Genomic DNA, 23993 nt, shown 5'->3' with positions numbered 1-23993 from the left:
ATTCCCACCATGGAAAGGAGCCATTAATTACTATGGTCATAACAACTCCTGAAAGCAAAAGAAAGTTGGTTGGGTGAACAGCCCGGGACAGAAAGAAACCCTTCGCACAACATCCGTTGCTCATCTGGCAGCCTTGCGGCAACTTCTAAATAAGACCCAACGTTGAAGTGAGTGAGCGATGACGCAAAGGGAGTGTGTGTGTTTGCGTATACATCTGCATGCTTCATTTTACACCTGAATCCATTATCATTGGGTGGCTAATAGATTCAAATAGGAAATATTACGTAATGATCTTCGGTCTGTTCCCTGACTTGGTTAAAATAGTGTGCGTGCGTGTGTGTGTTGTTGTGCACATGAGAATACACAACTGGGGGGCTAATACATTCCAATGAAGAAAATTATATGTAGTCCTCGACGTACGACCACAGTTAAACCCAAAATTTCCATTGCTGAGCAAGGCAGTTGTTAAGTGAGTTTTGCCCCGTTTTACTACCTTTCTTGCTATAGTTGTTAAGTGAATCACTGCAATTGTTACGGTAGTCACATGGTTGTTAAGTGAATCTGGTTTTCTGGTTTTGTCAGGAGGCCGCAAAAGGGGATCACGTGACCCCAGGACACTGCAACCGTCGCAAATATAAGTCAATTGCCAAGCGTCACATGACTGTGTGGATGTTACAACGATCGTAACTGTGAAAAACTGTCATAAGTCACTTTTTTCAGTGCCGTTGTAACTTCAAACGGTCACTAAATGAAAGGTCATAAAGCGAGGACTCCCTCTACCTTCACATGAAGAATATTAAAGAATGACTTTTCTGTCCTTTCCCCGAGTTGGTTAGAAGATGTGGGTGTAAATTGTGGAGCAATTGTGGGAAAGTTATTCCTGCTCTTTTATTCTTTTCTGGCTTCCGTATGGCAGAAAACCAGGTTGCCCACGGATAGCATCAGCAGTCCTCAAGGGGGGGGCATAGCAGCAGGCACCCCCTGCCCCCATCCCAGCCATTCCAGAGCCTTGGATGGCACAGGGACAATCCTGCCCCCGTTCCAGGCCACGATAACCAGCTTTCCGGCTGCCAGGATCCTCCATTCCCAGGGAGAGAAAGACTTAGCTCAACCTTTCTGAACGAATCTTTCCTCCATCCTTTCATCATTTTTAATAATTCAGCGTGAAAATAATGCAGGATGAAAATAATTTTATTTATTTAGGGTGAAAAGTATTCACTTAGACTACTGGATTAGCAGGAATGCTCGTTTTCTACTGAAGAACAAAAGGACGTGATTTAAAGGAATATTTGGATCAGGTACCACCCCAGCATCGCTATGGATTAATCCAGTTGGCATCTCCTGGCCTCTTACATAAACCACTTTGGTCTACCCTGAAATTTTGGGGTCCCTAACCTTGGGAACCTTAAGATATGGATTCAGCTTCCAAAATTGCCCAATCAGCCATGCTCAGAGAGCACCAAGGATCTCACAGCCTCCTCCTGCTCCTTGTCTTGCCTTCAGATGCTTCCCCCATTCTCTCTGATAACCCCTCAAGTATTGGAAGACTGCTATCGTGTCATCCCTCGTCCTTCTCTTCATTAGACAATCCCAGTTCCTGCAACTGTTCTTCATATGATTTAGCCTTCTCCAGTCCCTTAATCATCTTGGTTGCTCTTCTCTGCACTCTTTCCAGAGTCTCCACCTCTTTTTTTACATCGTGGCGACCAAACCTGGATGCAGTATTCCAAGTGTGGCCTTACCAAGGCATTATAAAGTGGTATTAATACTTCACATGATCTTGATTCTATCCCACACTTTAGGCAGCCTAGAACTGTGTTGGCTTTTCAGCCCTGGACTAATTGTAGAGGTATCTAATGTGATTTTGGGGTGATTTTGTGTCTGCTATTCCATGTGATTTTTTTCCTGCCTTCACCTCAGAAAAATTAAGGAGTCAAATTTAAAGTGGAAATATTTAGCTGGTCAGTCCCAGCAGCCTCTCGCTGAATTCCCAGAGCTTCTTGGCCAGCTGGTCATCACAGGCCAGTGGACTGGGCACCTTCGGCCGGCAGTCCACGAAATACCGCCCACTCAGCCTCTCGATGCCCTCCTCGGTGGCGCAGTAGATGGAGGTCTGAGCCCCAGCTTCACTATTTCGGACGAACAGTTTGGCGGACCAAACCAACCAAAGTGTCCACCAGGGATGGGAGCGAGTAATTTCGGTTTTAACCACTCCTGAAATCGAAGGCAGAGAGAACAGAGATGGATGGTGGGGAGATCCCAAATGCATAATAACTGTTTCCTACCGGCAACCATGACACTCTTTGGGCAACATGTTTCTTGCAGACATTTCATTACTCAACTAGGTAGCATCATCAGTGCTAAAAGGGAGGGGGTTTGCAGAGAGGAGGAGGAGATGTAAGAGAAGGAGGGGAAGAATAAGAGAAGGAGAAGGAGGAAGAGGCGGTGAAGAAGGGGGACAGAAGGAGCGGAAAATGCAGAAGAGGAATAAGAGACTGGGCCAAATCTCATCCCTGTCTTGGGCAGGGGGTTGGACTAGAAGACCTCCAACGGCCCTTCCACAATAAGATTCTAGGATTCTGGACTTTGGATGGTGGGAGACGCCTCCCTCCCCAGCTGAGATCGATGGAGGAAACTCCCGGGGTGGGTCTGCAGAGGGGTCGAGGGAGCTCCCAGTGGGAGAGAAATGCCTGGGGGGATTCCATGGAGCCGGACTCCCACTCACCTGGATGAACCGCGTAGCAGGTGACGTTGGTTCCTTCCAACTGCTTGGCCAGCTCTCTCGCGTGGAGAATGTTGGCTAGTTTGCTGTTGCAGTAGGATTCTGCCCCCTTCATCATCCACTTGTTCGGTTTGTTGGTGGACTGAAAGTCAATCTTCCCAGAGGAGTGCGCACTTGAGGCCAGAATTACGATCCGGCTCGGGGCGCAGCGCTTCAGCCGGTCCAGGAGCAGGTGGGTCAGCAGGAAGTGGGCCAAGTGGTTGACCTGGAAGGCCTGGTCAAAGCCATCGGCAGTTTGGCCATGCTGAAAGACTCCTACCAGATAAAATAAGCGGATTACAGGTAGTCCTTGGTGACAAGGTTCCACTTCCAAGTAATAAGTCCCCAGAATGAAAATTCCAAGGCTTCCGTATTTTATCAAAATCTCTTTATTAGGAACAGAGGTCTTGATTTAATTCTGGCTCTGACCAAACCCCAGAATTACACCCAGTGAAAAGCAAAAGTTGGAAACTTCCCTCCGAGTCACATTCTCCCATCAGCTCACAGTCCAACCGTCCAGTGACTCCACACTCCACCTTCAGCCAACTGCAGGCACCTTCTCAGTTCCCAGGGGAAAGAAGGCTGCCTAGCCATAACCCCCGCCCCACCCATCTCTGCAACCCCCCCTTCCTCCTGCTAGAATGTGGCGAGCGTGAAGCCTCCTTTGATCTCCTTACAGAATACCAAGAAAAAGCTTGGAGAAAGAGTAGGAAATAAACTATGATAAAACATGGCTAGATATATTTCAGCTTCAGGGTCGACACTTGGGTTACAATGGATCATTTCCTGATCATCCGAAGTTGCAACAGATACCCAAAAGCAGTGGTGGGTTCCTACCGGTTCGGGCAAACTGATAGTGGTTTGGAGGCCTAGGTTGCTGGAACTAGCAGTGACCCAGGCCTGCCACACCCCTGAACCAGTTCTCCGGGCAGCATTGTAGGTGCTGCCATCTTGTTTTTTGCTTCTGCGCAATCACATTTGAAACACTCAACAACTGGCCTGTATTTATGGTATTTTGCAGCATTCTTCAGTCATAGGACCAAAATATATGGTTAAAATTATCTGGCAGCATTGTTTTTCCCTGGGGGCGTGGAGCGACTCCGGAGCCCACCTGCGACCCCCTGTGGAAAACATAGGCGTGTGCACACACACTGCACAATTACAGCCCCGGAGAGCGGAGACTCTCAGAGGGAAGCCAGAGGCAATGGGGCAGCCAGGTCTGTCCCTCATCCTGGATCCTTCGTAAGGGCGGGAACTTGTTCTCATTCAGCCGGGCTTGTGCAGAGGCTTCCCTCTCTGGGCCTTAATTGTGCAGGGCATGCACCCGCCTATCTTTTCCATGATGTGGGGCCGCACCCGGAAGACAAGGAACGCGAGGGACACCTTCTGAAGAGGACCTATCCCCGAAGAGGACAGATGTGGTGGCATTGGTCTTGGAATGTTTTGCGGAGCTCCCCCAGGGAAAAACGCCGCGGAGGATGGCTTTTTAACCAGGCGGCTATCAGAGAGAAGAGGGCAGCATGTGCCTGTGGGCTTGTGCAACAGCTGAATCCTCGTCTTCTGCTCCTTCTTCTGCTGCTGCACAAGCCCACGTGGTGTGCGCTGCCCTCTTGTCTCTGACAGCTGCCTCGTTTCCAATTGAGGGGGGGAAGAAATCCATCTTTTCCATCCCTCTCCATGGATCCCCACCCAATTGGAAACGAGGCGGCTGTGAAAGACAAGGAGCGTGACTCGCAGAGCATGTACAAACAGCAAAAGAAGGAACAGGAGGGGAGTTCGGCTGTTTGAAAGCCCCGCGTGGAACCCCTTTCCTGTTCCTTATTTTTCTGTTTGTACATGCCGCGCGGGGCACGCTGTCTTGTCTTTCACAGCCGCCTTGTTTCTAATTGGGGCAGAGATCCATGGAGAGGGATGGAAAAGATGGATTTCTTCCCCCCCCCCAATTGGAAACTAGGTGGCTGTCAAAGACAAGGGAGCACGATCCGCGTAGCTTGTTCAAACAGCAGAAGAAGGAACAGGAGGGGAGGATTTTTTGGACAAGTCCACAGGTGCGCGCTGCTCTCTCCTCTGACAGCCGCCTCGTTTCAATGAAGGGGGTGGGGAATCCATGCGATTTCCTCCCACTGCGATTTCCCACCCTGCCTCTGTGCGCGTGCCAGCCAAAACCTCCCAGAAGGCTTCTGCTGGTGGGCGGGAGGGAGGCCGGGGAGGGACTGTTCCAGTACTGGGCCTCTGGAAGCCCCGGTATGGGAAGGCACACTAAATTCTTTCAACTGGTATGCGCGTACCGGAGAGGACGGGCTGAAACCCACCTCTGGGTTAAGGCAACAGAATGTTTATGTCAGCTAAGTCAGTTTGATTTATAGTGAAGCCTAGAAAGCAGGAGGCTATGAGTTCAAATCCTGCCTTAGGCATGAAGGCCACCTGGGAGACATTTGGCCAATAACCAGCAGATGGGGAGTTCTGGTCCTGACTTAGGCACAAAAGCCAGCTGGGTGACTTGGCCCAATCTGTCTCTCTGCCCAACTCCCTCAAAGGGTTGTTGTTGTGAGGAAAATAGGAAGAGGAAAGAGTTTTGCATCTGTTTGATGCCTTGAGTAACTCGTAAAAATAAAAAGGCATTATATAAAAAACGAAAACCAAAAAGAGCTGCTCCTTGAGTTATGAACAAATCCCCAAAGGAACAGGAAATCCTGGAGAAGGCCACCATCTTCCCCCTTCCTCACCCGGAGACCCTGGGGAGAGTCTGCTTTGTCCCCACCTGCGTTGTTGATGAGGATGTCCAGACGGGGCTCCGATTCTAAGAAGGTCTGCGCAAAAGCTCGCACGGAGTCCAGGCTGCCCAGATCAAGGATCATCAGGATCACCTCCGAGTTCCCACTTTCCTGAAAAAGGAGAGGAAGGAATCCTGAGCCTCGGGATCGAGTACGGCTTCCAAGGGGGATCCCGACTTACTCACCTGCTGCCTAGGTCTGCTCACCTCCCGTCAATCTCTCTGGGTGGTGCGTAATAAAACAATGCAGGCAATCCTTGACTTACAAGCATTCATTTAGGGACCATTCAGTTACAAAATGTACTGAAAAAGAGATTTACGACTGGACCTCACACTTATGACCATTGCATCATCCCCAGGGGTCACGTGATCAAAATTCAGACACTTGGCAACCAGCAAATATTTACCATGGTGGTGTGTCATGAAAGTCATGTGATCATCATCTCAAGAGGATTGTGACAAACCAAGTCAATGGGGGAAGCCGGGTTCACACAACAACCACATGATTGACAAAACAGCTGGAGTGATTTGCTTAATTAAGGGGCTGCCCCAAAGAAGAGGGGCTCAACTTATTCCGCAAAGCCCTTGAAGGCAGGGAAAGAAGCAACGGATGGGAACTGACCAAGCATGTGATCACCTTTTCTGTTCCGGAGCTCAAGCCACGTGATCCTGTCCACCATTAAAACCATCTTTCCAAGCAGCCTCCATGTCTCCAGTGTCTTTTTCCCCACTTGGAGCCGAACCCAGAAGGACATTTCTTTTAACAGAGGGAAGTAAGCTGGAACTCAGGAGGATTTCCTGACAGTGAGGACAATTAACCAGTGGAACTGTTTGCCACCAGAGGTTTTAAAGAAGGGAATGTTTTGGGGTCTCCTGCTCGAGCAGGGCTTGGACTAGGAGACCTCCAAGGTCTGTAGAGATTCTCCGTCCAACAGGTCCTGGTTGGCCCAAAGACGTTTCTCTTTTCATCCAAGAAGCTTCTTCAGCTCTTACTGGGTGGAGGGGAAGGGAAGGGTTTATATTTGCAGAGGAAAAAGCTATGATTGGCTGCTGTGGGTGTAAAGAGGGAGTTTCCCTTTTTTTTGTGGGCTCTGAATGCTGTTTATATTTACCTCACGATGTTCCTGTGTTGCTGACTATCTTGTCTGCTGTAGATCTAGATGTTAAACCTATTCATTTACTGTATATAAAACTACAAGCTCTGTCAGTGTCTCTGATTTCATTTGGACAGATGTTGTACAGCTGCCTGACGCAGATCCAACAGAACCACTTCCAGGAATGCGGCTGGCCTTCAATAGAACCAGGCCAGGCCAGGTGGGAATGGCCGAGAGTCCGCAATGGCTGCATCTGAGCAGTTCGGATACTGAATTTAGTAGCTGGAACAGTAAAATGTACAATGCGCCAGCTGATTGGTTGGGAGAATGCTGGCTCCTGCACTCTAAGCACTCTGAGGCAATCTAAGCTATGATTGGCTGCAGGGGTGAAAAGGGGGAGTTTCCCTTTTTCCCCGCCTCTTTTCTGTGGGCTCTGATGCTGTTTTTATTTACCTCACGATGTTCCTGTGTTGCTGAACTATCTTGTGTTCTTTCTTCTTCATGATGAAAAAGACTTATGCACATTTGAAATACGGGTAACTATCCGTCTATGTATCACCTATCATCACAAATTTCATTGTATTTATATTGTACAATGACAATAAAGACTATACTACTATCTCTTTCATATCTATCTATCCTTCTCTCTTTCTTTCTCTTTCATATCTACCTCTCTTTCTTTCTTTCTCTTTCATATCAATCTTTCTTTCTCTTTCAGCTATCTATCTTTCTCTTTCACATCTATCTATCTATCAATCATCTATCTATCTATCTATCTATCTATCTATCTATCTATCCTTCTCTCTTTCTTTCTCTTTCATATCTATCTATCTTTCTTTCTCTTTCTCTTTCTTTCTCTTTTATTCTATCTTTTCTTTCTTTCTCTTTCATATCTATCTATCTATCTTTCTTTTTCATATCAATCTATTTTTCTCTTTCACATCTATAATCTATCTTTCTCTTTCATATCTATGTCTGTCTGTCTGTCTGTCTGTTTATCTATCTATCTACCTCCTGTAACCTTGACCCGCCCCCGGGTAGGGGACCTGGTGGTTGCGTGGAATAATGCAACTACCGGGGCCTTGAACCGGATGGCGCCTTTGCGGCCTCTCCGGCGGCAACGATCCACCCTGGCCCCTTGGTTTACCGAGGAGCTGAGGGTGATGAAATGCCGCAAGAGACGTCTAGAGAGTCGTTGGAGATCCTCTCGCTCCGAATTTGATCGAACACAGGTACGAGCCCATTTAAGGACGTACCTTGTGGCATTGAGAATGGCCAAACGTCAATACTGTGCCACTCTCATTGCATCCGCGGAGAACCGCCCTGCCGCCCTGTTTCGGGTGTCCCGCTCCCTCTTGTTTCAGAGGCCGCGGGAGGCCCCTCTACAGGGCAGGGCAGAGGAATTTGGTAAATATCTGCAGGATAAAATCGCTCAAATCCGGAGAGACTGGGTTCCTGTCAGTGATCCAGTGGAGACGCCCATGGCAAGTCTTGAGGTTTCTATCTGGGAGGAGTTTGACTCGGTTGCCATCGAGGATTTGGACAGATTGCGTGGACGACTGCGACCCACCACATGTTTATTGGACCCGTGTCCCTCCTGGCTTGTACTGGCATCCTGGGAGGTTACACGAGACTGGCTCCTGGGCCTAGTGAATGCTTCGTTGGGAGAGGGGTCTCTCCCGGCCGCCTTGAAAGAGGCGGTGGTGAGACCCTTGCTCAAGAAGCCTTCCCTGGACCCTTTGGAGCTGGCTAATTATCGTCCTGTCTCCAACCTTCCCTTTTTGGCGAAGGTTGTAGAGAGTGTGGTGGCCTACCAGTTCCCACGACATCTGGAGGAAAATGATTATCTAGACCCGCGCCAGTCCGGCTTCCGCCCCGGTCACAGCACGGAGACGGCCTTGGTCGCGTTGGTGGATGATCTCTGGAGGGCCAGAGATAGAGGTTGTTCCTCTATCCTGGTCCTATTAGACCTCTCGGCGGCTTTTGATACCATTGACCATGGTATCCTGCTGCGCCGGCTGGAGGGGCTGGGGGTCCGGGGCACCGTTTTGCGGTGGTTCGGCTCCTACCTTTCTGACCGGACGCAGCGTGTGTTGACAGGAGAAGAGAGGTCGACCCTACGCCCCCTTACCTGTGGGGTGCCACAGGGGTCGGTCCTCTCGCCACTCCTGTTCAACACATATATGAAGCCGCTGGGTGAGATCATCCGTGGTTTCGGGGTGGGATACCATCTGTACGCTGATGATACTCAGCTGTACTTTTCCACCCCGAACCACCCCAACGAGGCCATCGAAGTGATGTCCCGGTGTGTGGAAGCCGTACGGATCTGGATGGATGACAACCGACTCAAGCTCAACCCTTCCAAGACGGAGTGGCTGTGGGTACCAGCCCCCCGGTTCAGCCAATTAATTCCATCATTGGCCATTGGGGGCATCTATCTTGCCCCCGTGGAGCGGGCGCGCAATTTGGGCGTCCTCCTAGATGCCCGGCTGTCCATGGATGACCATGTGACAGCCGTGGCAAGGGGGGCGTTCCACCAGGTTCGCCTGGTGCGCCAATTGCGCCCCCTACTGGACCGGGATGCCTTGCGCACAGTCACTCATGCGCTGGTGACGTCTCGCTTGGACTACTGTAACGCTCTCTACATGGGGCTTCCCTTGAAATGCACCCGGAGGCTGCAGTTGGTCCAGAACGCAGCCGCGCGGGTAATTATGGGGAGTACTAGGTACTCCCACGTGACACCGCTCCTGCGCGAGCTGCACTGGCTTCCTGTGGCCTATCGGGTGCGTTTCAAGGTTTTGATAACTATCTTTAAAGCGCTCCATGGCTTAGGACCTAGTTACTTGCGGGATCGTATTCTGCCCCATACATCCCTGCGACCAATTCGCTCGCACAGAGAGGGGCTCCTCCAGGTGCCGTCCGCTAGACAATGTCGTGGGGCGGCGCCTAGGAGTAGAGCCTTCTCTGTGGCGGGCCCAGCCCTGTGGAATGACCTCCCTCCGGATATTAGGAATACCTCTGACCTCCGCTCCTTCCGTATTAAGCTTAAGACCCACCTATTCCAAGCAGCTGGCCTGGCTCAACTTTGATTTAACCATATCGCTCCTGACGGGTTTTTAACTGGGTTTCTTAATTACATTTAATTTCTAGGGGTTTTAAATACAGTATTTTAATTGTTTTTATTAATCGATCTCCTCCTTATATATATGTATGTATGTTTTAGTGTACCTTGTTATATGTTTGTTTTGTTTGCATATTTATTTCGAATGTTTTGTTGTACGCCGCCCCGAGTCCTTCGGGAGAGGGCGCGGCTAAGAAATAAATATATTATTATTATTATTATTATTATTATCTATCTATCTATCTATCTATCTATCTATCTATCTATCTATCTATCTATCTATCTATCCTATCTCTTTCATATCTATCTCTTTCATCTCTCAATCATCTTTTCCATCCATCCATTTTACACACACACACACACACACTGAATATCGAATTACAACATCTATCCATTGAGACTCTATATTTAGCAATAGCATTTAAACATATATACCTGCTTCACAGTGCTTGACAGCCCTCTCTAAGTGGTTTACAGAGTCAGCCGACTGGCCCCAACCATCTGGCTCCTCATTTTACCAACCTAGGAAGGTTTTTATTATGGTTTTTCTCTAATATTTTATCTTGTCTATTGTATTGTCCACCTATTATATATGCACATTTGAATGTGTGTATGCGTGTGTAAGTATATACATATACATACATGTATATATGTATGCATGTATATACACACATACACACCCAACACAGATAGCCTGGCAGCTGCTGCGCAATTCCTCAACAGGAACAAACAATAACAATTTAGTCCCAAAATGTCTTCTTAGGAAATTTCAAGGTAGCTGAGATGATCTCATGCAGTTATATAGTTAGCTTCCCTCGGGCATCGAATTACAACATCTATCCATTGAGACTCTACGGTGCCATATTATAGCAATAGCATTTAAATTATATACCGCTTCACAGTGCTTGACAGCCCTCTCAAAGTGGTTTACAGAGTCAGCCGACTGGCCCCAACCATCTGGCTCCTCATTTTACCAACCTCGGAAGGTTTTTATTATGGTTTTTCTCTAATATTTTATCTTGCCTATTGTATTGTCCACCTATTATATATACAGGTAGTCCTTGAGTATACTAACAATTGAGCCCCAAACTTATCTTGCTAAGGGAGACAGCAGTTAAGTGGATTTGCCCTATTTTACAATCTTTCTTCCCACAGCTGTTAAATGAATCACTGCAATTGTTAATAACATGGTTGTTAAGTGAATCCAGCTTCCCTATTGACTTCATTTGTCACAGGTCACAAAAGGTGATTGCATGACTCCAGGATACTGAAACCGTCATAAATGTGAGTCAGTTGCCAAGTATCTGAATTTTAATCCCGAGATCATCAGGATGCTGTAATGGTCATAAATCTGAAAAGCGGTCATAAGTGCCTTCAAGCTTTGAACAGTCACTAAATGAACTGTTGTAAATTGATGCTACAATGGTCATAAATGTGAAAAGCAGTCATAAGTGCCTTCAAACTTTGCAAAGCCACTAAATGAATGTTGCATGTTGAGGATTACCTATATAGCATCTATCCCATTCTGACTCTGTAGCACCAAATTATGGGAATTTTATCATGGTTTTACAATAACTTAATATTTTATCTCACCTATTGTACTGTCCAGTGATTTGATATACATGTATTTGTTGACACTTTATTTAAACACACATTTGCATTTGTACGTATAGTGTGTTTCATCTGTGTTGCATATCAGGATGGCATACCAGTGGCTGCTTGAAGCAGCAGCCAGGGTACCGGAATGGTGCTTTGGAGGGCTCGCCCGCCTGCCCACATTCCTTTCCTGTATTTAAGGCAACCGGTTGATTTGTGCATGTGCACGGTGGGTGTGCATGTGTGCACAGCGCGCATGCCCATGGTGGACAGCCCCTTCGCAGAGTACCGGTTTGGACGGGATCCAGAATTCATCACTGTGCCGTACACTAAGTAGATGAATAAAAGCCATCAAAAACCACCTGGATGCAGAAGAAATCGGAGGAACAGAGAGAACCGCACGACAGGCACTTACCCGTCTGATGTCGTACATGGCGGATTCTCCTCTCGCTTTGTTGCGGCAGGCCAGAATGACGCGGGCGCCTCTCCGGGCCAGATCCACCGCTGTGGCCTTCCCTATCCCAGTATTTCCACCTAGGAAAGGCCAGAGAAAGGATTCACCAAGATCGCCCAGCAGGAGGGTGGGTGCATTTTTGTGCCTGCAGTTTTTGTGGTGTTACAAAGTGAAGCATTTGTCTGGCAGTATTTCTCAACCATGGAAATTTTAAGATGGGAGGACTACAACTCCCACAATTAAAAGAATGCAACATCTTAAAATTGCACAGGTGGAGAAATCCTTTAACTTTTGCCGGAAGGAACGGAGGTCGGTGGTAGTTCGAATGTCTGGGGGGAGGTCATTCCAGAGGATTGGGCCCATCACAGAGAAGGATCTACTCCTAGGTGTCGCCCGCTGGCATTGCCTAGCAGACGGCACCAGGAGGAGCCCCTCCCTGTGTGAGCGGATAGGTCGCAGGGACGTATGTGGAAGGATGCGATCCTGCAGATAACTAGGTCCTCTGCCATGGAGCGCTTTAAAGATGGTGATCAATACCTTGAAACGCACCCGAAAGGCCACAGGTAGCCAGTGCAGCTCGCGCAGGAGAGGTGTTACGTGGGAGTAACGTGTACTTCCCATAATAACCCGCGCGGCTGCGTTCTGAACTAGCTGCAGTCTCCGGATGCGTCCCAAGGGAAGCCCCATGTAGAGGGCATTGCAGTAGTCCAGGCGAGACGTCACCAGCGCATGAGTGACCGTGCGCAGGGCACTCCGGTCCAGTAGGGGGCGCAATTGGCGCACCAGGCGAACCTGGTGGAACGCCCCCCTTGCCACGGCTGCCACATGGTCCTCCATTGACAGCCGGGCATCAAGGAGGACGCCCAAATTGCGCGCCCACTCCACAGGGGACAATTGTTCGCCCCCTATGGCCAGCGATGGGGTCAGCTGGCTGAACTGAGGTGCCGGTAACCACAGCCACTCGGTCTTGGAGGGGTTGAGTTTGAGTCTGTTGTCCCCCATCCAGACCCCGACGGCTTCCAAACACCGGGACATCACTTCGACAGCCTCGTTGGGGTGGTTTGGGGTTGAAATATACAGCTGAGTATCATCAGCGTAGAGATGGTACTCAACCCCAAAACCACGGATGATCTCACCCAGCGGCTTCACATATGCGTTGAACAGGAGAGGCGAGAGGACCGACCCCTGTGGCACCCCACAAGTGAGTGGCCTCAGGGACGACCTCTGCCCCCCTGTCAACACACATTGCTTCCGGTCGGAGAGGTAGGAGCCGAACCACCACAAAACGGTGCCTCCGACTCCCATCCCCTCCAACCGGCGCAATAGGATACCATGGTCGATGGTATCAAAAGCCGCCGAGAGGTCTAATAGGACCAGGATAGAGGAGCAACCCCTATCTCTGTCCCTCCAGAGATCATCAACCAACGCGACCAAGGCTGTCTCAGTGCTGTGCCCAGGTCGGAAGCCGGACTGGCGTGGGTCTAGATAGTCGGATTCGTCTAGGTGTCGTGGGAACTGCTGCGCCACCACATTCTCGACAACCTTCGCCAAGAAGGGGAGGTTGGAGACTGGACGATAGTTAGCTAGCTCCATTGGGTCGAGCGAAGGCCTCTTGAGCAAGGGTCTCACCACCGCCTCTTTCAAGGCAGTTGGTAAGTATCCCTCACCCAGTGAGGCGCTCACCAGGCCCAGGAGCCAGCCTCGTGTCACCTCCCAGGCTGCCAGTACCAGCCAGGAGGGGCACGGGTCCGTTAAACAAGTGGTGGGTCGCAGCCGTCCACGCAACCTGTCCAAATCCTCGGGGGCAACAGAGTCAAACTCCTCCCAGAATGGTCTCTCAAGACTCGCTGTTGGCGGCTCGTCTGGTCCACTGACGGAGGTCCACCCGCTCCGGATCTGATCGATTTTGTCCTGAAGATATTCCCCAAACTCCTCTGCTCTACCCTGTAAGGGTGTTTCCCGCGCCCCCTGCGATAAAAGGGAGCGAGTCACCCTAAACAGGGCGGTAGGGCGGTTATCCGCGGACGCAATAAGAGCAGCACAATATCTACGTTTGGCCGCTCTTATTGCCACAAGGTAAGTCCGCAAATAGGCTCTTACCTGTGTTCGGTCAGATTCGGAGCGTGAGGACCTCCACCTGCTCTCTAGACGTCTCCTGTGGCGCTTCATCACCCTAAGCTCCTCAGTGAACCAAGGAGCCCGGGTGGGTCGATGCCGCAGGAGAGGTCGCAAAGGCGCAACCCGGTCCAAGGCCCCAGTCGTCGCCCTATTCCAGGCAGTCACTAGGTCCTCGGAACGGGAGCGGGACAAGGCTACAGGTATTGGCCCAAGCTCCGTCAGGAATCTATCAGATTCCATCAGGTGCCTGGGGCGGTACCAGTTTATAGAGTCTGGTTCCGCCTCCTCGCGGTGGGGGATAGCGCCAGGGAAGTCCAGCCGGAGGGATGAGTGGTCTGACCATGACAGGGGCGTGATAGCTAAATCCCCTATTCCCAGATCACTCGTCCACTGTTCAGATACAAAAATGAGGTCCAGTGTGTGGCCCCCTTCGTGAGTGGGGCCCTGCACTAATTGGGTCAGGTCCATGGCCGTCATGGAAGCCATGAACTCCCGAGCCACCTTGGAAGCCGCTCCCGTTGACGGCAAGTTGAAGTCCCCCATGACCAAAAGTCTGGGAGTCTCAACTGCCGTCGCTGCGATTAGCTCGAGGAGCTCGGGCAGGGCTGCTGATGCATAGCGAGGAGCCAAGTATACAATCAGCAAGCCCCACTGCCTCCCTCGGCCCCAGCTCACACCAAGGGACTCACACCCGGGTATCTGAGGGACAGTGAACTCCCTCGGCTCTAAACATTCCCGCATAACCACCGCCACCCCACCACCTTTACCCAGGGCCCGAGGCTGATGAAATGCACGAAAACCCGGTGGGCACATTTCCACGAGGGGTAAACCACCCTCGTGGCCCAACCAGGTCTCCGTTATCCCTGCAAGGTCTAGCTCCCCCTCTGAGATCAACTCATTAATGAGGGGGGCCTTGTTGGTGACAGACCTTGCATTGCAAAGCATCAGCCGCAGGCCCTGGCTCTGTAGCACCTGTCCACCTAGACTGCAGGGGTTGGTACAAGCGACCGGGCGTAACCAGCAGCCACGGTCTCCCAACCGACCTTGGGATCTTATCCTGTCCTCGCATCCCCTCCTCCCCGCGACCGTTGTAATAAGACAACCCTCCGCTTTTGTGACCTTTATATTCGCCCCCTCCACCGCATCCCCGTCCTTCCTGGACTCACCTGTCTGTCCGGCGCTGGCTTTCCTCCCGGTCTGATTAACCCTCCCCCCCCCCCTGGAACCCCCTAAAAAAGATAAAAAACATTTTACTAAAAATCCCCTTAGCTTCCGGTTCCTGCACCTCTCGGGGTCCACAAACCCGTCCTCGAGGCGGGCCCTTGAAAGGGCCAAGGGCCAAGCCTGCGAGAGAGGGTAAGATTTTCACAACTGTTTCAGAGCAGTCTTACATCAATAAAGAATATGTTAAAATTATTCAGGTTTAATACAGTTAGTCCTTGACTTACAACCATTTATTTAGTGACTGTTTGAAGGTACAACAGCACAGGAAAAAATTTCCACAGGGTTTCAAACATATTCAAAAATATTCACGGCCACTGACTTGTTTTCCTGTTATAAGGTTTTATGCAATTCTGGCATACAACAATCCATGGGATGGTTTAAGTACAGATCAGCATTCCTGGCTGAGATGCTTTGAGTCCTTGTGGTCTTTGAAAGGGCCACTTTGTAGCAGGATGGGTGGCAAATATGTTTAATAATAATAAAAATTTAAAAATGAAAGGCATTTCAAAAAATGCAATTCTTCAGTCAGACCAGAAGATGGCGCAGGTCTCCCAACACTGGCTCTGCAGGATGTCAATTTAACAGAAGTTGCAAAACAACTTGAGGCCAATCATGAAGGCATGGATGAGAGACCCTCCTTTCTCTGTCTGATCCGGGGACAAATAGAGATACTTAGCAAGACACAAAAAAAGCCAAGTTAATACAGACCTATCCCTGCGTCCCCATTGTCACATGAGGGAAACTGCCTTGTATTTATGACAGTTGCAGTGTCCTGGTGTCATGTGTTCCACTTACAATATTAGACAACCCGGTATCAACAGTAGAGACCTTCAACCTCCTGGATTCCACCACCTCCAAGGACTTGAAATGGACACCTAACATTAGAGCCATCACTAGAAAGGCACAACAAAGAATGTTCTTCCTGCGCCAACTCACAAAGCTCAGACAGCCCAAGGATCTAGTGATCCAGTTCGGCAGAGGAATTATTACGGAGCCTGTCATTTGCACCTCAATAACTCTCTGGTTTGGCACAGCAGCCACGCAGGACAGGTGCAGACTACAGCGGATAGTTAGGACTGCAGAAAAAAAATTGGTTTCTTACGATTTATCAATTGTTGTTTGTAACTTATGATTAATGATTGTAGCCATGATTATGACCTATGACTTATTACTTGCTGATTCTATTCCATTGCATTCAAAAGACACTTTGGAGGTCTTCTAGACCAACCCTCTGCTTCAGCAGGGAAGACCTTATATCATTACAGACAAACAGTTGTTCAGTCTCTTTTTGAAAGCCTCCAGTGATGGACCACCCACAACTTCTGAAGACAAGCTGTTCCATTGGCTGACGGCTCTCACCATTAGGAAGTTTCTCCTTAGTCCTAGGTTGCTTCTCCTCAGTTAGTTTCCATCCATTGTTTCTTGCCTTGTCTTTTGGTGCTTTGGAAAATAGATTAACCCCCTCATCTTGCCAAGCACCTGAGGGTAGAACAAATCTTGCCAAGCACCTGAGGGTAGAACAAACCAAGCACCTGAGGGTAGAACAAGAAGCAATGGGTGGAAACTAATCAAGGAGAGAAGCAACTTAGAACTGAGGAGAAATTTCCTGACAGTGAGAACAATTAATCAGTGGAACAGAAGTTGCCTCCAGAAGTTGTGAATGCCCCAACATTGGAAGTCTTTAAGAAGATGTTGAATAGCCATTTGTCTGGAACGGTATAGGGTTTCCTGCCTAGGCAGGGGGTTGGACTAGAAGACCTCCAAGGTCCCTTCCAACTCTACTATTGTATTGTATTGTATTGTATTGTATTGTATCTTTGTAAGAGCCCCATAAATATTGGAATCCTGCTATCATGTCCCCCCACCCCTAGTCCTTCTTTAAATGAATCTAGACATACTTAATTCCTATACCTGTTCTTCAAGCCTTTTAGCTTCCAGCCTCCTAATAATCTTTGTTACTGACCTCTGCACTCTTTTCAAAATTTCAACATCTTTTTTGTATTGTGGTGATCAGAATGGGATTCAATATTCCGAGTGTGGTCTTACTAAGGCTTTGTAAAGCAGTATTAGAACTTCACATGATCTTGATTCATTCACTCTATCAATGCAGCCTAGGATTGGCTTTTTTGGTAGCTGCTGCACAGGGCTGGCTCAAATTAAAGTAATTATCAACTAGGACTCTGATCCCTCTCACAGTTACTGCTACCGTGTTTTCCCGAAAATAAGACATGCCCTGCTAATAAGCCCAATCGGGCTTTTCAGAGCATGCGCCATAATAAGCCCTCCTCTGAAAATAAGCCCACCCCTGCAACCGGACCCCGCCATTACCACTGTACCACCTACCGGTGGGGCAAAAGGAGGGTTCGCTGCAAAAACAGCGGCAGGTGAAGCAAAGTGCTTCCACCTCCCGCCCTTCCTTCCCATGCAAAAAAAGCCCATCGCAAAAACAGCGGCAGGCCAGCAATGCGATCACCCCCTCCCGCCTGTTCCTTCTTGCACAAAAAAACACCGTCCACCCCAATGGTAAAGGCAGCCTGTCTGGTTCCCTTCCCCGCCGTCCCTTTAGCGAGGGGTGGCAGGTGGGGAGGGGAGAAGTGAGGCGCTCCTCTTACCTTTCCAGCTCCATCGCGTTCCTCGCCATTGTGTTCAGGGAAGCCCCTGGTAAAAAAAAAAAAACCTCGCGATTTCAAGATGTTTGATTGAACTTGCGAGAAGGTTTTTTTTAACCAGTCGCTTCCCTGAGCACAATGGCGAGGAATGCAACGGAGCTGGAAAGGTAAAAGGCGCGCCTCGCTTCTCACCTGCCCCAGAAAATAATAAGCCCTCCCCTATAATAAGCCCAAGGCCATATTTCATGGGGCAAAAGAAAGTAAGACCCTGTCTTATTTTTGGGGAAACACGGTATTAAGCCATGTTTCACCTAGTATACACCTGTACAGTTGGTTTTTCTTACCTAAGTGTAAAACCTTACTTTTATCTACATTCAATTTCATTTTGTTTGTTAATTGATTAGCAAAAAGTCCATCTATTTCTTCTGCTTGGTTGGAATAGAATAGAATAGAATTCTTTATTGGCCAAGTGTGATTGGACACCCAAGGCATCTGTCTTTGGTGCAGATGCTCTCAGTGTCCATAAAAAGACAAGATACATTCGTCAAGAATCACAAGGCACAATAATTAATGATAGTCACGATTTCCTCTTCCATTTTATGCTTCAGGAGAAATTTATATATTCTCCCTATCATCTTTCTATCCAAGCTATGAATTATTTTATCCAATTCGTGTGGTTCTGTTTCGATGTCATATATTTTAGTATCATTATTGTGTTTAGTTTTGATTTGCAAGTAGGTTAGCCAGTCAACTTTCATGTTTTGTTCTGCCAATTCTTCAATTGTTTTTAAATTTCCCTGTCCGTCATCCCATAGGAATGTATGCCAACCTGCTTGCAAATCATGGCCTTCTAAGGTCAAAATTCTTTTATTCTTTAGCTCTATCCAATCTTTCACCCATGTTATTGTTACTGCTAATGTGTATAATTCCCAATTTGGTAATGCTAAGCCTCCCCTCTCCTTGTTATCTTGCATTGACTTTAGTTTAATCCTCGTTTTTCGTCCTTGCCAAATGAACCTAGCAGTTATTTTGTTTAATTCTTGAAAGAAAGTTTTACCCGGGTTAATAAGTGCGGCTTGCAACAAGAATAAGATTATTGGTAAAATATTCATTTTGACTGTGACTATACATCCCATTAGTGATAGCTGAATATTTTTTCCAGCTTTCTAAATCTTTATTTGTGTCACTAGTTTATTATAATTATCATCCTTAATTGTGGAACATTTTCCAGACACCCAGATGCCCAAATATTTAACTTTCTTAGTTATTTGCATTCTAGTTGCTAATTCCAGTTCCTCTTCTTGCTTTTTTGTCATATTCTTGGTTATCATTTTTGTTTTGCTTTTATTGATTTTTAATCCTGCCACTTCGCCATGTTCTTCTAATTTTTTAATTAATTTCAGACTGGATTCTAATGCATCTTCTACAACAAATACTAAGTCATCGGCATAAGCTTGGGCCTTATATTCTTCGTTTTTGAGTCTCAAACCTTTTTATTCCCTCATCCTTCCGAATTTCATTTAATAAAATTTCCAGGGTTAATATAAACAGCAAAGGAGAGAGGGGGTACCCTTTTCCCCTTTTATGTTGACCCATCTGGATCCTAGGAGGTTTTCACCCTTGGTTTTGTGCAACTCTTTGGGGAGAGGGGGCGGTATAAAAATCGAAATAAAGGTAAGGTAAGGATGTGTCCTTTAACATATGACGCAGCTCCCCCTCCTCTTTTGTTAGATCCCTTTTGTGTGAATAGTTTGCATTTTTTTATCAGTACATTCCTGTCATGAGCTTCATCCCACAGCTTTCTCTAATGGCAACTATATCCTATTTACCTTCATGTACTAGTACAGTGATGGCGAACCTATGGCACGCGTGCCACAGGTGGCACACGGAGCCATTTGTCAGGGCATGCGAGGCGCTGCCCTGTCAGCTGGCCAGCGCGCATGCGTGCACTGGGGAGCTGAGTTCACCTTTTTAAAAGCCATTTTTTGCCTTCCCCAGGCTCCAGAGGCTTTATAGGAGCCTGGGGAGGGTGAAAAGAGCCTCCCCCGCCCTCCCAGAGGGCCTCCGGAGGCTTCAGGGATCCTTTTGAACGCTCCGAAGGCTTCAGGGAAGCTTCAGGCTTCAGGCTTCAAGCCCTCTTTGCTTAGTAGGTGTCCAAAATATGTCACTCCTCCTACCCTAATTTGCATTTTATTTGGATTGAGTTTCTCTCACAACATCGATTGAGCAAAGCAATAAGGTTTCTGTCGTGCTCTACTTGATCCTTTCCATAGACCAACAAATCATCAACTATTACTTCAACACCCTGTAGACCAGCAATCAGTTTGTGTGATTTCTTTTGAAATATCTCCTGTGCCGATGCTGTGCTGAAGGGCACCCTTGTGAAGCGCCATCGACCCGCAGGGGAGTTGAAAGTAGTGAGGTAACTTCTGGCTTCATCAGGACTCAATTGCCAGTAACCAGACTGGGCATCTAGTACACTGAACACTGTTGCTCCTACTAGCTTGTGTGCTATGTCCTCCATGGTGGGGAGTTTGTAGTGTTTTCTCATTATTTGTTCAAATCACGTGGGTCAATGCATATGCAAATTGCACCTGTGTTCTTCTTCACCACCACAACCTTAGAACTGACCCATGCCAATGGTTCAGTGACTCCCAACTTCTCCATCCTAGTGAGTTCCTGTCTAACTTTATCCACAAGAGTTAGAGGTATTTTCCTTGGGGCACGGATGACAGGCTGTGCACCCTCCTTTGTACGTATGTGGCTTATGCCTGGGAGACACCCCAGGCCCTTGAACAGATCACAGTACTCACGTTTAATGTCAACTTCCGTCAGACCTCTATGCCCACCATCCACAGTCATTATGATCTTCACAAGTCCAATCTCCTTATTTGTTTTGAGACCTAGCACAGCTGGGGCCTGCATTTCTATCACAAGCAATTGTAAGACCCTTTCTGATCCCTTGTAGGCATTTTACATGACAGCGACCCATTACTTTCAGCTTTTCACCACCATATCCCATTAATTTCGGTAGGTCCAGAGTCTAAGGGGGATTCATTCCTGAGATGTTCCAGATATGTGTGGCTTGGCACATAATTTACTTGTGCTCCAGTATCTATTTTGAATGTGACTGGAGTTTTATTGGCCCCATCTGTAATGTTACATTGGCTTCATCTGCAGACTGATGTGCTTTCTGTATCGCTGCAAGATATATCGGGGAGCAGTCCGAGTTTGACTATGCCTTGTCATCATTGTCCTCTATGGCATATACAGCCCGTGTTTGTGGCCTTCCGGTTCGCAAAGACAGTTTACACACCCTGGCAAAGTGTCCTCTTTTCCTGCATTTGTTGCATGTTTGCCCCCTTGCAGGACAGACACTGTTTTTATGGTGCATATTTCCACAATATCCACAAGCTGCTTCTCTGTTACTTGTTCCAAAGCCATAGGTGCCTTTTGTTCCTTTGTGTGCCCTTTCTTGACCATATCTACTGCTTTGAGTTTCTATAGCATTAATCTGGTGCTGTGTTCCTTCCAGTATCTGCATGTCTTTTCTTGATATTTCATATACTCTAGCAATCCTTATGGCTTTCTCAAGATTTAAGTCTTCTTCCTGGACATCCTTAGACTTATTGCCCATCAAAATACAGTCTTTAATCATATCTCCAGCATCATAAAAAGTACAGTCTTTGGCAAGCAAGCGCAGCTGGGTCACCCATTCATCCACAGATTCACCTCCACACTGCTTTATCTCATAAAACAGTTTTCTCTGCACTGTGGAGTTTTTTCTTGGGTTGCAGTATGCTTCAAACTTTGCAAACAGTACCTCTGTTTTCTTTTTCTCCTCTGCAGTGATCTACCCACTTGCTTGCCAGGCTCTGCACACATCACATCCTTTCTGTCCCACACATATTAGAAAGGGTGCTGCTTTGTGCTGATTAGTCCATTTGTCTGCATGAAGTCCTGCAAACACAAGCTCTATCAGCTCCCTCCACTTTGACCAGTTTTCAGATATGTTCCGTGACTCCCAATCCAGGGAAGGAATGTTCTTGGCATTGCTGTTTGCTGCCATAACTCTTCTCACCCCACTCCTGGTACCATGTGATGATTTTTGGCATGAAGTAAAGGCAGAGAGCAGGGAGCTTGTCTTTATTCAGCGCCAGCCATCTTAAAACTTCCTTCTGCCCCAGATGACTGTCATTAAAAAACTCTTTCCTAACCTTCCTAACCAGCTCGGCATACCAATTGAACTTGAAATATAGCATAAAACATTCACATCATTACACCTACGGTCCCTCTCCTAATGTTTCTTTTTATTTGTATCCATTTCAGGTCTCCAAAATCATGTTTATACTTATATATGTTATCTAACACATGCTTGACAAAATAAATAAAATAATAAAAATATTTTGGGTCAAGCTGGACCAGGATGGGGCAGAAACTCCGCTCGCGTCTCTCTGGGACCTTCGCGCTGCGTTTTTGCTCCGGGAGTTTGATCTGCGCGGAGCCCCTGAGGTGGGAGGGGGGCTTATGGAAGGGAGGAAGAGGGAGAGAGAAAAAGAAAGAGAGAAAGGAAGAAAGAAAGAAAGAAAGAAAGGCACTGCCCCCCCTTTTCCTCCCTCCAGCTGACCTGTGATGAGCACCGTCTTGCCCCGCAGGCTGACCGCGTTCTGACACCGGGTGGCCGCCCCGAAGTTGTAGTAAATCAGCGCGTAGAGCCCCAGCAGCAACGCCGCCGCCGCCCCCAGCGCCCCCATCGCCTCCATGGCCCGATCCCCTCTGGACTCGCGGCCCCTGCCGCTTCCCTTTTATCCGGACAAACCCTCCCTGCCGCCCCGCCGCCCCTATGGTACAGGCATGGTCACCAGGAGCGCTGCCCCTCCCTTCGCCCTTCCCTCATCCCCTCTTGGGCTCTGAGGGTGGAAGGGAGAGAAAGAAAGAAAAAGGAAGAAAGAAAGAAAGAAAGAGAGAGAGAGAGGGAGGAAGAAAGACAGAGAGAGAGAGAGAGAAGGAAGGAGGAAAGATGGAAGGAAGGACGGACGGAAAGGAGAAGGAAATGAGAGGGAGAGAGGCAGGCAGGCAGAGAGGCTCCTCAGAGGGAGAGGAAGGGCTTCCCTCCAGAAGTTATGGGTCTCATCACTGGAGATTTTAACGAAGAGACTGGACAGCCATTTGCCTAAAACGGTATATAGGGTTTTCTGCCTGAACATAACAGGGTTTTTCAATAGAATAACAGAGTTGTAAGGGACCTTGGAGGTTTTCTACCAATAAAATAGGTCTAGCATGATCTGTTTTTGACAAACTCATATTGGCTTTTGGTTAGGACTTTCTTTGGCTCTAGATTCGTTGCTTGATTATCTTTTCCAGAATCTTCCCAGGTATTGTGGTCAGGCTGATAGGTTTGTAGTTTCCTGGATCCATTTCCCCCACCCGTTTTTTTAAACAAAGTTTTTTTTAAAAAAAATTGTTACATATTTTAACTTCTTTTATAAACCAAGTGCTGCCTGGGTTTTCCCCCTTCACATCCTCTTATGCACAGTTCATTTTACATCATATTCCCATTTCAAATTTCAGTCATCTTACTTTCTTTCCATCTTTTCCAATTTAACTTTAGTTTCTTCTGAATATATAAACAACATCATTATTTGCCCCTCCAAGTTAATCAAATTTAACATTTCCTTTCTATCTGTTATTCTGTTTTATTATAGATAACATATATCCTCAAATTTAATTTTGTGTGATAAACATTTCACTTGGTTAATTATCCACAATTAATAGTATTGATCGGAATCCCTCACATCATATTAACTACATACCATTAGCAGGGTTAACATATTTCGTTCTATTCTACTAGTAAATCCTTTTCCTTCTTTCTTCTTTTTAACCATTTTCTCTTAGTCTCTCATGAACTCCACTTCTCTTCTCTTCTTTTCTTTTCACCCATTCACCTAGCTTTTGCTTTTTCTTGTTTTTGTAGTTTCTATATTTTTTTCTTCCCACTCTTTTTTCTCCCTTTTGGTTCTGGTAACCTTCCCCAGATTTTTTCCCAGTCTCTCCCCACTGTTCCCACCTTTATTGTTTAGTTTTCCCTTTTGGGGGGGGCAATTCCCCCTTGTCTACTTTTAGTGTGTCACTGTAAATCCCAATATAATCATCTGAGTATTTTTCTTTTTCAATCTCTTTTTCTTCTGTACTATTTACTTGTTCTTCAAGTAGAAGCCTAGAAGCAAACAAAGTAATAGCCAA

At 47.5% G+C, this 23993-nt stretch overlaps 1 protein-coding gene across 1 annotated transcript; it reads right to left on the bottom strand.

Moving 5' to 3' along the window:
• Window positions 1-1175: 1175 nt before the first annotated feature.
• On the bottom strand, window positions 1176-22535 carry LOC309387978 (dehydrogenase/reductase SDR family member 13-like). Its single transcript, XM_081944928.1, has 5 exons — window positions 22378-22535; window positions 11761-11879; window positions 5523-5646; window positions 2726-3037; window positions 1176-2214 (listed from the first exon to the last, which is right to left on the bottom strand). Exons 1-5 carry the CDS (start codon window positions 22511-22513, stop codon window positions 1955-1957), a joined length of 951 nt encoding a protein of 316 aa, XP_081801054.1. The 5' UTR covers window positions 22514-22535; the 3' UTR covers window positions 1176-1954.
• Between the last annotated feature and the right edge of the window lie 1458 nt (window positions 22536-23993).

This window comes from Natrix helvetica (assembly GCF_964273705.1).
Source record: "Natrix helvetica genome assembly, chromosome: 2".
Taxonomy (NCBI): domain Eukaryota; kingdom Metazoa; phylum Chordata; class Lepidosauria; order Squamata; family Natricidae; genus Natrix; species Natrix helvetica.
The sequence above is the reverse complement of the archived record's forward strand: the minus strand, read 5'-3'. Positions and strand labels throughout refer to the sequence as shown.

Excerpts from the sequence above, each read along its gene's own strand:
- LOC309387978 (XM_081944928.1), bottom strand. The coding sequence starts at position 22,513 with ATGGAGGCGATGGGGGCGCTGGGGGCGGCGGCGGCGTTGCTGCTGGGG. Across the intron at positions 11,880-22,377 it reads CAAGACGGTGCTCATCACAG|GTGGAAATACTGGGATAGGG; the intron begins GTCAGCTGGAGG and ends GGCCTTTCCTAG. Across the intron at positions 3,038-5,522 it reads CATCCTCATCAACAACGCAG|GAGTCTTTCAGCATGGCCAA; the intron begins GTGGGGACAAAG and ends TTTATCTGGTAG.